General features: G+C 52.7%; 1 protein-coding gene across 2 annotated transcripts in view; it reads right to left on the bottom strand.

Annotated features, from left to right (window-relative positions):
- Nucleotides 1-21: 21 nt before the first annotated feature.
- ANKRD11 (ankyrin repeat domain containing 11) overlaps nt 22-12663 on the bottom strand; it is a 111684-nt gene continuing 99042 nt past the window's right edge. For both annotated transcript variants that reach the window (XM_068693843.1, XM_068693844.1), the window contains exons 7-13: nt 11451-11593; nt 10836-10983; nt 3610-10340; nt 2809-2907; nt 2561-2704; nt 1765-1857; nt 22-1284 (exon numbers count right to left, since the gene is read on the bottom strand). In XM_068693843.1, the coding sequence (XP_068549944.1) occupies nt 1099-1284; nt 1765-1857; nt 2561-2704; nt 2809-2907; nt 3610-10340; nt 10836-10983; nt 11451-11593 (7544 nt within the window). In that variant the 3' untranslated portion in view covers nt 22-1098. The remainder of the gene's footprint in view (nt 1285-1764; nt 1858-2560; nt 2705-2808; nt 2908-3609; nt 10341-10835; nt 10984-11450; nt 11594-12663) is intronic.

Below are 12663 nucleotides of genomic sequence, written 5' to 3'. Positions count from 1 at the left end.
GGTGAGCTATACATACAAAAGTAATTTTAATTAATTTATTTATTTCTTTACACATAACTGAAAGTGATGTTACAGTACATAAGTTATTTACAACTGTGCAGTAATGTGTTGCAAAATAAATTATCTAGAAGGCAGCAAAAGTACATTGTTAATGTATATAAAAACTGTACAGCATTTATGGGATACAATTTTTCTTTATATGAGTATTGGCTCTGTAGTGTTTTCAAGTTATGTTCTCAGAAAGAGAAACGAAATGCCCAAGATTAAAGGAAAAAAAAATATATAAACCACATGGATTTTACTCCATTAAAAACACAGTTGGCAAAGTCCTTTCTCTGCGTCGCCACCTCCCGCCCCGCCGCTGCCCCCGTGCCCCCCGGCACGCGGCGCCCGCCGCTTCCTCCGCTCTTCCCGGGCGGTGGCGAGCGGCGGCCCCGCGGCCCCCGGGCTCCTCCCCACGCCCGGCGCCGTCCACACCTTCAGAGCCGCGTCTGCCCAACTCGGACGCTGTCTTTTGCTTCTAATTGTTTTGTTTTTTTTTGTTGTTTTGTTTTTGTTTTGTTTTAGACATACCCAGGATGGAACAGAAACTCAAACACCCCCCCCTCCCCCCATTGTTTCCTACTGCAGCTTCTCTGCGCGCAGATCCGCAGAGCGGTGGAAAACAGAGAGCTGGAAATCGCTGTGTTCACAAGTACATGGATCAACGTGGTTGCTGGCCCCGCTCAGCAGCTTCTGCAACACACAAATGGTGTCCTTGGCCTCCTCCCTCCACGCCTCTGCCAGTCCCGTCGCCGGTGAGTGCTCGCTGCCCGCGCGGACCGGCTGCCTCCCTGCCGCAGCAGCCGGTTGGAAAGGAGATGCGCCCCGACCCGCTGCCCGGCGGAGCTGCCGTCAGTCCGGGAGCGAGGGACGCGCTGTGAAGAAAGTGCAATTTTTTTTTTTCTTATTGTTTTGTTTTCTGCCGATAGCTGCTTCCTCCTCCTCTGACCAGGGATTCATCAGCAAGCGGTAAGGGTGAATGTGAGCTCGACCGCCCGACCTCGGAGGGCTTCCCGTCCTTGCCAGTTTTCAGTGATGTCTCCTGGTTTGGAACTGTCATGCCGGCAAGAGCACAAAGTCATCGTTCACGTCGACCATTGGCACATAGAACGAGGGCACCTCGTTCACGCAGAGGGATTTGTGCCCCGCGGGGTCCAGCTCCTGCACCTTCAGCTGCCACTCCATCCTTTGCACCGCGTTCAAGGCAGCAGCCTCGTGTTGCTGTCGCATGAGCAGGCACGTCTGGATGGGGGAAAATAAAAACAGGCAGAGGTGAGGGGTGAGAGGGACAGGGCAGGAAAAGCTCCCGCTGCTGGTAACACCCAGCAAAAGCTGGGGATCCGCAGGGATCACACGGAACAGCACAGCACGTGGAGCCAGGGACACCCCGCACGGCCTCACGGAACGGGAACCGGGACTCAGGACATCTGGGAAGCCCCCAAAGCTTCGCAGAGGTCCCAGGACAGGATTCAATTCTTGCCATCGCTGGCCCCAAAGACGAGGAGAGAGCCCTTCCCACCAGCTGTGCTGCCCACACCATCCAGGGATGCCTGCGCCCAGCAGATTTTTGGAAACCACAAAAAATACAGCTTCCCAAAGCAGCGCCCAGCCCAGCCAAGTGAGTGTTTTGCCAGCCCCGTGGCTGGGGCCGCTGTCACCAAAAGCCTCCCCGGGGCGCCGAGCAGCAGGACCTGCTCCCAGCATCACGCCCGCGCCTCTCACCTTCATCCGATCGTACTTGTCATCCACGTCTTGCAACCAGGAAATGAACTGTCGCGCGTTGAAACGGTCTCTGACCGATTTGTTTTCGTCTCCCTAAGCAGAAGACATCAAAAGGGAATTGCATGGAGATTTATTTATATATTTTTTTCACTTTAAACAGTCAAAGGTGTAATAGGCCATACTCAGACCCCTCTTACGGCACATGCTTGACGAAACAAAACTGCTCCGGGCTGCAGAGGGTCTGGCGGGGTGGCACGGCCGCGGCTGTGCCCCTCTGCTCTCACAGGGCAGGCTGCACTCACCCAGCTCTGGCACAGAACCACGTGAAAGCAGGGGAAGAAATGCCCGTGTTCTGTGGGCTGTGCATCAGTCTGGCCCTTCCAAAGCCGGTATTCGGATACAAGTTAATTTAATGGCTCTCTCCCTGTTATTTGGCGGATAAAGACATCCCAGAGTGCAGTAAAATAAATCCCTCAAACGTGCAATGATCCTGATCAAGAAGGACAGAGTGTCCTGAGACTCCCTGATGAACGTGAGCCATCTCTGCTTCTACAGAGACACGGTGCTCCCCGTGTCACCGTGCTCCTGATGTGTTCCCTCCCCTGCATGCCCACCGCCTGCAGCTCGAGCCCCCAGGAACCGAGCCAGCCTGGCCAAACCGGGCACATGCTGGGGAGGTTTTGGGCAGCGAGTCCTGCAGCTGGGAGCTATCTTTTCCATCTGGAAAAGCCCGTCGGCCCCGGGATCGTGTACAGCACCTCTGAGAGGCTCCTTCACCACCAAGACAGGCACTGACCTGATTTTCTAGAGGCATGTTGTAGACCTCGGAGTCCAGCAGCATGGTGCAGGCGCTGAAGGGCACCGCCTGGTTCGCGATAGTCCTCGCTGCCCGACAGTGAACCCTCAAAATCTCCTGCTCGCAGGAGACAATGAGCTTCTCCTGGGGAGAGCAAACAGAGCGGTGAGCGGGGCAGCCTGGGTTTCCCCAGCAAAGCAAATTCAGGAGCCGTTCCCGAGCAGGGACTCCTCGGAGCGCTGCCTTACCCGCTCTATGCTGTGCTGGAGCCGCAGCTTCCCCCTGACGGCTTCCTGCTGCTTGAAGAGCTCCTTCAGGGGCTCCGCGAGCGATGGTGGCGGGGCGATCTGCGGGCAGACAGCACGGGGTTAGAGCTGGGGGTACGGCAGCTCCCGGCACGGCCACGAGCAAGGGCAGGGGGTAGAGCACGTCCAAGCAAGGGGGTGAACAGCCAGAGAAACACCGGCAGGAGCAGAAGTGACCGTGGGCTACAACCAGCACGGTGCTGGGGCAGGCAAATTGTGGCTGAATTCACACAGAGTAACCCACGCTCGGGCTGCTCGGAACGGGCAGCACGAATCCTGCCAGACCTGGGTATTTTGGAGGGGCTGCAGCAGGGAGGAGGGCAGGGCCTGACCCTCCTCCTCCAGCCAGAGCCCGGATTTGTGGCTGCAGCACCGAGGCTGGGTAAAAGGGAGGCAGGAGTTAAGGGCAGCTCTCTTTTTCCTGCAATCTCCCAGGTTCTTTATCCAGTTACTGCGCTGCCTGTAAAAGCCATTTTGCCTTCTGGCCTCGAACCCAGTGGATTTGTATAAACTCGCCCTAAAACCCGAACAAACCTCAGGTTCCTAAGCACAGCCTAAGGTCTCCTCTGCAGAAACACATCTCAGAGGATGCATTTAGCACGCAGCCATCCACTTAGCAAGGCTTGGTTTTGCCATCGTGGGTGCACGAGGGGACAATCTGGCTGTGCTGGTGGCAGCAAGGGAGGGCAGAGCCCCCGATGCTGTGCTTTAAACCACCCGCTGCAGGAGCAGGGAGCGACTCACCACTGGGATGTGGAGCTTGCTGAGAGGCTTGCCATCCAACAGGTAGGAGCCCGTGTAGGTGACGTACTCAGCGTAGCACTGAGGAGCTTGGGGAGTAATGTAGCAGAGGATTTTCCGCTTCTCTTCAATCTTTTTCCTGATCTGGAGGTACTCGAAGTAGGGGTTGGATCTGTCGCTGTGGTAAGGTTCGATGTCGTCCAATTTTATAGCGTCTACGATAGCTGCCAGAGTTTGCTGTATCATCTCCCGGGTCTGCTGGGTGGACGTGTTGATCTGCTGCTGCAGCTGCTGGTTGGAGCGCTGGAACCTGCGTTTGCGCGGGTGCTGAGTCTGGGAATCGTCCTCCTCCGTAATGCGGCCTTTGGCACGTGTGGCAGGCGCAGAAACAGGAGGAAATTCCTTCTCAGAAGCCGCGGCGTTCTGCTTGTTTTGGTTGGCGAGCATCTGAGCCCGGTTCCTGGTAATCCGCTGAGGAATCTCTTCTATTTTGGGCGGTTTGGGAGCTTCTGCTACCGGTTTTTGTACCGGTTCAACAATTTCTGCTTGCGCGTTCCCCGGAGGCGCGTCGGGCTGGGAGGAAGAGACTTGGCTCCCCGCGCGTGCCGCGGCGCTCTCCGGCACGGCGCTGCCCTCGGCGCTGGCTGCGGGTGGGGGACACGCCTGGGAGCTGCTGTCCGGAGCCCCGCCGGAGGAGGACAGCTCCTCCTGCACCGCCTCCACCTCCTTGCTCTCAGCCTGAGCAGACTCCGACGAGGTCGGCTGGAGAGGCTGCGCTTCCGCGTCCTCCCCACCTTTTTCCTCAGCTCCGCTCACTGCTTCCGAGGTGGCCTCCTGCGCCGCCGCCTCCGATTTCTGCTCCTCCGCCTGTGGCTCTGCTTCCAGCGGCAGGGCAGCGGCTGCCTGGCTGCCCGGGGGCTCCTCCGCGTCCCCAGCAGCTACCGCAGGCGCGCCGGTTTTGATGACACTGGTACTGGTTTCTGAAGCTGTCACCGGGGTTTCTTCCACCGGTTCCGCCTCGGCCATCTCCGTCTCCGCCACGTCCTTAGGCTGCAGCGGCAGCTCCGGCAGCGAGAAGGGGCCGAGGTCCAAATCATCCTCGTTGTTGGTGAACGGATCGGGCCACGTCACCGCCTCCTCTGTGTTTGCCGGGGCGGCGGTGTTGTTTTCCAAATAGTTGTTCTCTGGCGCGCTAACAGCTTCTGCCTGAGGTTCTGCTGGCACACAGGGGGGCTCCGGAGGTATCTCGGGTGCTTCCTCTGGAAGAGGCTTGCAGTTATTGAAGAAGGTGTCTAACCTCGTGGGGGACATGTAGGGCGCTTGCTCTTCAGCATTCGCTATTTCCCCCGGCACCGCTTCCTCAGCATCTTCCTTGACTTCATCGAGCCCCGGCTCGGACACCGACAGAGGGTAAGATATCGGAGAAACGGGGTAGGACGTGTCTGTGGGGATGAAGGCTACTGGTGGAGGATGAATCGGCTCTAGGGAACAGAGCGGAGGCTTGGGGGACTCGGAAAACCTCTGGGGAGATTTCATCAGAAGCTCTGAGCCCATGGACCAGGTGACAGGGTGCTCGGCTGTGTTAGCCATCAAGCTGGGAGGCAGCGCGGCCTCGGGGTTTCTGGCAGGAGGGTTATCCCAGTCTATGTTGTTTTGTTCTGGTAGACCCGAACTGAAATGGTTTTCCTCGATCGGTGGCAGGTAGGTGGGTTCTGGGGGCATGATGGAGGCGGTGGCCTGCTGCTCCTCCGTGGTGTCCAACGGCATGCCAAGGTCAGGGGGAAGAGCACTTTCTACCGAAGGAGCCAGCAGTTCGTCTCTGTGCGAAGGGGAGGATTTTGCTTGTAAACCAGAAAAGACACTTTCAGGAGACTGGGCGACTCCGCTGACAGCCCCCGGAGGACAGTGCAAAGCCTCCACTTTTGGGGACGAAACCCCGTAATCCGGTGAGTAATACCCAGGGGACAGACACTGGAACTTCTCGGTGGGAACAGAAGGAAGGGGAACTTTTTCCTCCATTAAATGCTGCACCGGAGAGTCGTAATTCGATGTCGCCGGGACGCTTTGCTGCCTGAAAAATTTATCTCCAACGGTGAACTCTTCCTCGGGCGCCCTTCTGATATCGACAGAGATGGAGCGATAGAGGTTCGTGGAGGGGATGGTGCGGGTCGGGGTCTGGCTCGGGTTCTCGGGGAGGCCCCCCGAAACGTTGGCGTATCTGTCGAAGAAGGATGGAGAGCAGGCGTTCATGGACATGGTGGATATGGGCAGCGAGTGCTGCGAGTCCGCGCACTCGAACATCAGGTCCGTGTAGTCCTCGTTGCTGCACGAAGGAGTCCTGGGCGTCTGCATCACCTCCTCGTAGCTCGGGCACGACACGACGGATGCCGGGGTCGGGACGCCCGTCGGCCGGTTCTGATCCGGCCTGGGGGAGGCCGGGAGGATCTCCTTCAGCTGAGGGCCCGTGATCCAGTCCTTGGAGTCCGTGCCCACGGCGGGTTGGGGTTTGTTTTCTGGTGACAGGATGGGGGTCAGCGGGCCCAGCTCCTTGAGCTTCTTGTCCTTGAGCTGGGTGTCCAGCGTTAACGGCTTCTTTGTTGCCAGATCCAGACTCCTCTTGCGAACGTCTTCCGAGCTTTTAATTTTGTCCTTCAGCTTGGGGTCTCCGGACCTGTGCCTCATTTTCTCCATTTGCTTCATCCTCTCCTTGTGCCTTTTGTGGCGCTCCTCGATTTCCAGGTCCTTCTGGCTCAGCATCCTCTCGAAGCTGGTCATCATCAGGTCACCGTCTCCCAGCAGCTTCTCCCTGGGCCTGGCATCCTTCTTGCCGCTGTCTTTGGAAAGGGTTATTTTTTCATTGCCGTTGCTGATTTTTATTGACTCCGATTTGTCTTTCTCTTGGTTCTCCTTGAGCTTCTCCTTGAGTTTGGTTTCACCGAATTTGAGGTTTTCCTCCTTTGATTTGTCCTTGAAGGTGGTAACTTGAGGACTGTCCTTCTCTTTGAGTGTTGACTTTGGCTCGTCTTTGTGATGCTTAAAGAAGCCATCTGCGTGTTTGTCTCTGTGCTTTTCCTTTTCCTCCTTCCATTTCTCCTTGTGTTTATCTCGCTTCTTTTTCTCTTTAGCTGTGCTGATGGCGCTGGAACCGTAAGTCTTTTCTTTTTCCGCCTTCTTTGACAGCTCTCTTTCAGAATCATTTTTGTCTTTCTTTTCAGAAAATAAGTAATCAATGCTTTTCTCTGGTTCCTCATCAGGCTCTGCCTTCATGTTGTAGGAAGTGCTGAAAGCCTCCCCATCCACAGAGAAATCTTTTTCATAATGACTGGAGTCCTTTCTGCTGCTGGAGTCCTTAAATTCATCTGATTTTTCCTTTTTCTCCGTCTTTTCCTTCTTTGCTTTTTCTTTCTCGTGGCTTTTCTTTGATGACGATGAGGAATGCCGGTGTCGCTCCTTCTCCTTGAGTTTGTCCTGCAGGCAGGGTAACGGGAGGGCGTCCTTGAACTTTTCTTCAGAGGCATCAGTAAGAGAGAGATTCGAAGACTCGAAGAGGCTGGTCAGTCCCGGCTCCTGTCCTCTGTCTGTGAAGCTGTCAGAAGAGATCTCGCTGATTTTGTCGTTGGAGTCATCCCTGTAGTCATTCAGAGCCTCCTCCTCCAATTTTTCCAGCAGGCTCTTCTCTGACTCTCCCCCTTTCGAAGACTTTTTCTCTTTGGAATGCTCCTTGTCCAGCTTCTCCTTATGCTTGTTCTTCACCTTGTCATCACTGGCGTGCTTCTTCTCAACCTTTTCCGGGAGCTTTTGCTTGTTCTTCTTCTCTTGGTTGGAGTCTATGGATGTTCTGTCTTTCCTGTCTTTGTACTTCTCCGAAGAATCCTTCTCTTTCTTTTCCTTGTGTTTTTCAAAGGAACTCTTCTCCTTCTTCTCCTTCCCCCCTTCCGATGTTCCTTTGTCCTTCTTCTTCTCCTTGGAGTCCTTATCTTTCTGCTTCTCTCCCGAGTGCTGCCGGTCGGAGGAGTACTTGCGGTGTTTCTCGGGGTACAGCTCCTTCTCGGCCGCTGCGCCCTCGTCCTTCTCCTGCAGGCTGTCCAGCCGGTGCATTTCGCCCCCAACGGATTCGCTGACTTTGAACCCAGTCAGGCTGTAATCATCCCTCTCGTCTTCGCTTTCGTCTGTGAAGATGTCCGCGATGCTGTACCAGCTCTTCTCCTTGCCTTTCTTCTCATCCTTTTTCTCGGAGAAGTCCTCTCGATCCACAAAGTTCTTCTCCTTCTTCTCTTTGACCTGGTCGAAGGAGCTCTTCCTTTCTTTGTCTTTGCTGTGCAGGTCTTTGTATTTTTCCTTACTTTCTTTTTTCTCTTTGAAACCCTTTTCGAGTTCTTTGTCTTTTGGGATTTTCTCCGGTGCAGCTTTTTCACTTTTCTCCTTGTCGCCTTCTTTGGATTTTTCCTTGTACTTCTCTGGCTTCACTTTTTCTTTTTTTTCCTTGTCGGGAGCATCTTTCTTCTCCTTTTCCTTCCCAGAATGGTGCCGCTCCCAGCTCTCCAGGGTTTTGCCACTGAACTCAGCATCAGACTTGTCCTTGAAGAAGGTTTCACAGCCATATTCTTTGAAGTCATCTCGATAGGGCTCCTCCTGCTTTGTTTTACTGTCTTTCCGGTCTTTAGAGCCATCAGAGGAATCTTTTCTGTCTTTGTTGGTTTCACCTGTATCTTTTTCTTTCCTCTCCTTGACGCTTTCTGCAGAATCCTTCCTCTTCTTGTCCTTTTCAGGCAAATAGCTAGGAGCAGCTTTGTGTCTTTCTGTTTGGTCCTTTTTCTTGTCGGAGCTTTTGTCCACATAGTCTCTGTCCTTCTTCTTTAAGAAAGCGTCCTTTTCATTACGTTTCTCGTTGTATTCTTTCTTCTCCTTCGTTTTGTTTTCCTTTTTCTTGTCTTTAATTTCCTCTTTCACTGGCTCTATGATTAGTTTTGCCACGGTGTCATTTTTAATCTCCCTGAAATCTGTGACCGGAGAATCCCAGCTATCCTCGCCTTTGAAATCGAAGGAGGAATCAGAAGACAAGTCTGAAAACCACCTCTCTTGCTGATCATCCGAGAGGCTGAACTTTGTGTCCTCGCTTTCGGGAAATTGGTTTTTGTTATTAAACTCATCAAAGCCAGACTCATCCCTGTACATTTTTTCTTTTTTGCATTTTTCCTTCTCTTCCTTGAAGGATTTTTCTTTCTCTAGTTTAGCAACCTTCTCCTCTTTCAGCTCATTCTTCTTTTCAGATTTTGACTGCTTGTCCTTTGACTTCTTCTTTCTCTCCTCCTTGTGTATTCTTGGCTTCTCCTCCTTGGGAGACTTCTCCTTTACAGGTTTCTCTTTTTCTGATTTACTCAATCCTTCTCTGAAGGATTTGCTCATGTCTTTACTACCCTCTTTGACTTTTCTTAATGATTTCTCCTCTTTAGAGGATTTTCCAGTCTCATCTTTAAACAACCACTCTTTCTCCTCCCCTTTACCTTTGGGGAGTTTTTCTTCCTTCTTACAGTGTTCTCGCTCATGCTTTAACACTTTCAATTTGTTTTCGACTGGATTTTCTGTCTCTACTATCAAGCCTTTCTCAGGCTTTTGTTTAGAGTCCTCAAACTCAAAAGAAAAAGTTTTGATTATTTTAATGTCTTGGCTGATGGGACACTGTCCCTTCTCCTTGTTTTTATGTTTATGTTTTGTTTTATGTTTTTTAACAACCTTCCCCTCCTTGTCCAGCTTTGGAATTGCTCCATCCACATTGCTATGGAATGAATTCTTTTTCTCAGAAACAGTGTTGTGTGGGTTGTTTTTCTTTTTGTGCTCTGGTTTCTTCCTGACTGGCTTTAGCGACTCTAAGCTCGAATCCTCGGACGAGTAGTCTGACTCGCTCGTCAGCCTCGTCCTTGTGGAGTCCGATAAGGAACTGACGTCTGACCAAGCTGGAGAAGATATGGTTTTCCAATTGTCCGTCCTCCAGTGCTTGGAGTGCTGTTCTGTAAGATTAGGATTATGTTTCTGGGAGCCTAAACTCCCATGAGAAGAGGTCGATGAGGCAGACAGAGAGTTAAACAAGGAGGATTCTTTTAGCACTAGCCTGGAGTCCTTTACACAGCTAGAGCTCTGAAGAGAGTCTCTGTCATCCTCCTCACTCTCCACGTTTTCACTCTCTGATTCAGAGGAACAAAATTTGTCATTTTTTTTGCCAAATCGAACCTCTTTGCTTTTCGTCTCCTTCTTCCGCTTCTTTTTTACTTTGCTTTTCTCCTTCTGCGGCTTTGTGCTGGCAGGCTCCCGAATCTTGCTGCTGGGCAATATCGAGTGGGTCGTAAGTCGCAGCTTCTCCCCCGTCCCCACAGCAACGCTGGTCTCCTCCTCGTCCGAGCTGTCCGACAGGATGCGGTGGGCAGCTTTCTTTGGTGTAATTGTGTTATTTTTAGTATAAGTTTTCACTTCCATTTTGGGTATGGAAATGAAACTGTTTGCTTTAGTCTCTTTTCTGTAATCCTTTTTCAGCAAATGTTTGTCATCGACTGGCGGGACCCGGTCCTGTTCATCGTCCTCATCAAATTCATACTCATCCTTCACCGGGGTGATGGTTTTGGGGGGCTCCTGGGCCTTGGGCTTGTGCTTCAAACCCTTCTCGAACTCTGAGTCTGTGTTATTGCCATCAACAGAGCTGGAGGGAGCGAAGGACGGGGCATCCTCCTCTTCTGACGTCTCTGCAGAGGGAGAAAAACACCGCGTTAAGGCCTGCAAGGAGCCCTGCCACCCCTTTCCTCCCCCAGCCTTTGCTCAGCTTGCAGCTGCCCGCCCGAAACGCCGAGCTGGAAGATCTCTTAGGGATCAGTCAGCCCCTCTCAGCCCCGCGAGGCGTGCTCCTGAGAACATCCAGCATGCAGCAAGGGAAAAACTTTCTAACAGGATTATGACTGCAAATAGGGCAAGGCCAAGACTCCCCATAAGACAGGAACGTTTCCTGCAATTAGCACTAATGAAGCCCGTGATGTTTCCCACCTGGCTCAGGCACAACAGCGGCACCGGCACCAGCGGGGCAGGCGCCTGCAGTGCAGCTACAGCTGGGCTCCTGGCTGTGACAGCAGCGTGCAGATACTCTGAGAACAGCCTAATTTCACCGTCCTCCTAACGTCTCTGTACTAACAGACAGCTGCAGGCCACAGACATTGCTCCTACGTGCACAAAAAGGTCAGCCTCACCTGTTGAGCTCTCTTCGCTGGAGGGGTACGTCGTCTTCCCCAGGAGCAGATTCACCATGGTGGGAGAATTGGCTACTTTTAGAGGTGTCTCCCCCTTCCTGTTGCTTTGATGAGGATTCCCTCCATAATGCAACAACAATTTCACCACCTGGAAACGGAAATAGAGACTTTAGGTGTTTGTAAAGATGTACTGAATCTGTTGGGGTGTTTTTGGTTTTTCTTTTTGGTTTTTCTTTTTGGTCTTTCACATGTAACAAAAAGGGGCCATGCTCAAGCTGGAGAGCAGCCTGCTGTCAGCCACAGGACAAGCCCTGTGGCACTAACAGACATTGATAAGAAGACAAAGGCCAGCAACATGAATCAATTTGGGCAGGAAAACACGGAGAAGAACCAGCTGCAAAGCCATGCACTCTCCCTGTGCTCCAGAACAAGCTCTTCTCCTCTGCAAGTACAATGCTGAGCAGTACGGGGGCAGGAGGTTCTCACCACTACAGGGCTATCAGCAGCAAACCATAACAAAATAACCAGAATCTCTGCATTTTCACAGGTGGCTGCTTGGCACACGAGAAGAAAAAGGTCACTGAAAGAGAGCCGTGGAATCCAGCCACAACCAACCTTGAAGTGCCCGTTGTTGGCCGCGTCGTGCAGCGGGGTGTCATCGTCCAACCCCTTGGTGTTGACTTCTGCGCCTGCAGCCAGCAACTGCTTTGCCACGTCGTAGTATCCCCGGTTGCATGCCTCGTGCAACGCCGTCCAGCCTGCAAGCAAACAGACACCGAGAGGTGGGCATCACCTTCATGGAGAGGGTCAGAGACAGAGAAAAGCAACTTCCATCCATCACGGCTGCCTGCGCCAGGAGCCTGCAGCCCGGCCCTGCAGTTTGGGGAGCTCTGCAGGACCAGCCCCACCTTCCCCTCGGGGTGCACCACGGGCAGTCAGACCGTCAGAAATGGCACAGCCCTGGCAAACCTGAGGGTAAAGTTCTGGTTAGGAAATTGGGAGGCTTGCTGATGCCATGTGGGAGCCAGGTCTCAAATCCCTTCCCTTGTCTGAAAAGAGAAACACAGCCTCCTACAGCAGGGCTGAGTTCTGAGCTACAGACACTGCCCTGAAGCATCCCCCACACTGTCCCAACAAATATTTTCTGCGTGCTTTCCAAAGCAAGCAATGCCACCAAAAAACAGGCCCTGATCTCGGAGAGGAACCAAACAGCCCATCTCCACAGTAACAGCGGCTCTCGTTCTCAAACAAACCTCTGAACAACACGGGATGAAGTATTTTATCACGTTCAAACAGACTATTTTTAAGCAGGAGCTGTTTTGAAGTTTCCCAGCAAAAGGAGCGCGGCTCCTTGGGTGTTTTGCTGATAGCGCCGTGGGAGCGCGCCCGTTACCTTCACCGGGAGCATGAGCAGGGGGCACCTGTGCCCGGAATTAATCACAGCTGATACCTCCGTCTAGCGCTGGCATTAATCACCCAGGCAGAGGAACACGCACAGCTATTTATAGCCAAAAAATCGTGCAAAGGGAACAGCACAGAGCAAAGTCGAGCTCTCGGACGTGCCGGAAGAGAGGCTGCCTTGTGCTAATTTATCCCCCTCGTTAGTGCAGGAGCGGTGTGGTTCCTCTCAGCAGCACCCCACATTCAGTGCTTAAACCCCAGGCAGCTGACAGCATTCCCATTTGATTCCGGATCGCCGACTCCACAAACCCAGTGTTTTCATATCTTTACGCATGTTTGTTACGTTTTAAGTAAAAAAAAAAAAAAAAAAGAGCTAAAACAGTCTTTGCAAATCCTCCTCCAGACTTCTCAGGCATCACGTGTGTGG

This window comes from Anas acuta, chromosome 10 (genome assembly GCF_963932015.1).
Source record: "Anas acuta chromosome 10, bAnaAcu1.1, whole genome shotgun sequence".
Classification (NCBI taxonomy): Eukaryota; Metazoa; Chordata; class Aves; order Anseriformes; family Anatidae; genus Anas; species Anas acuta.
The sequence above is the reverse complement of the archived record's forward strand: the minus strand, read 5'-3'. Positions and strand labels throughout refer to the sequence as shown.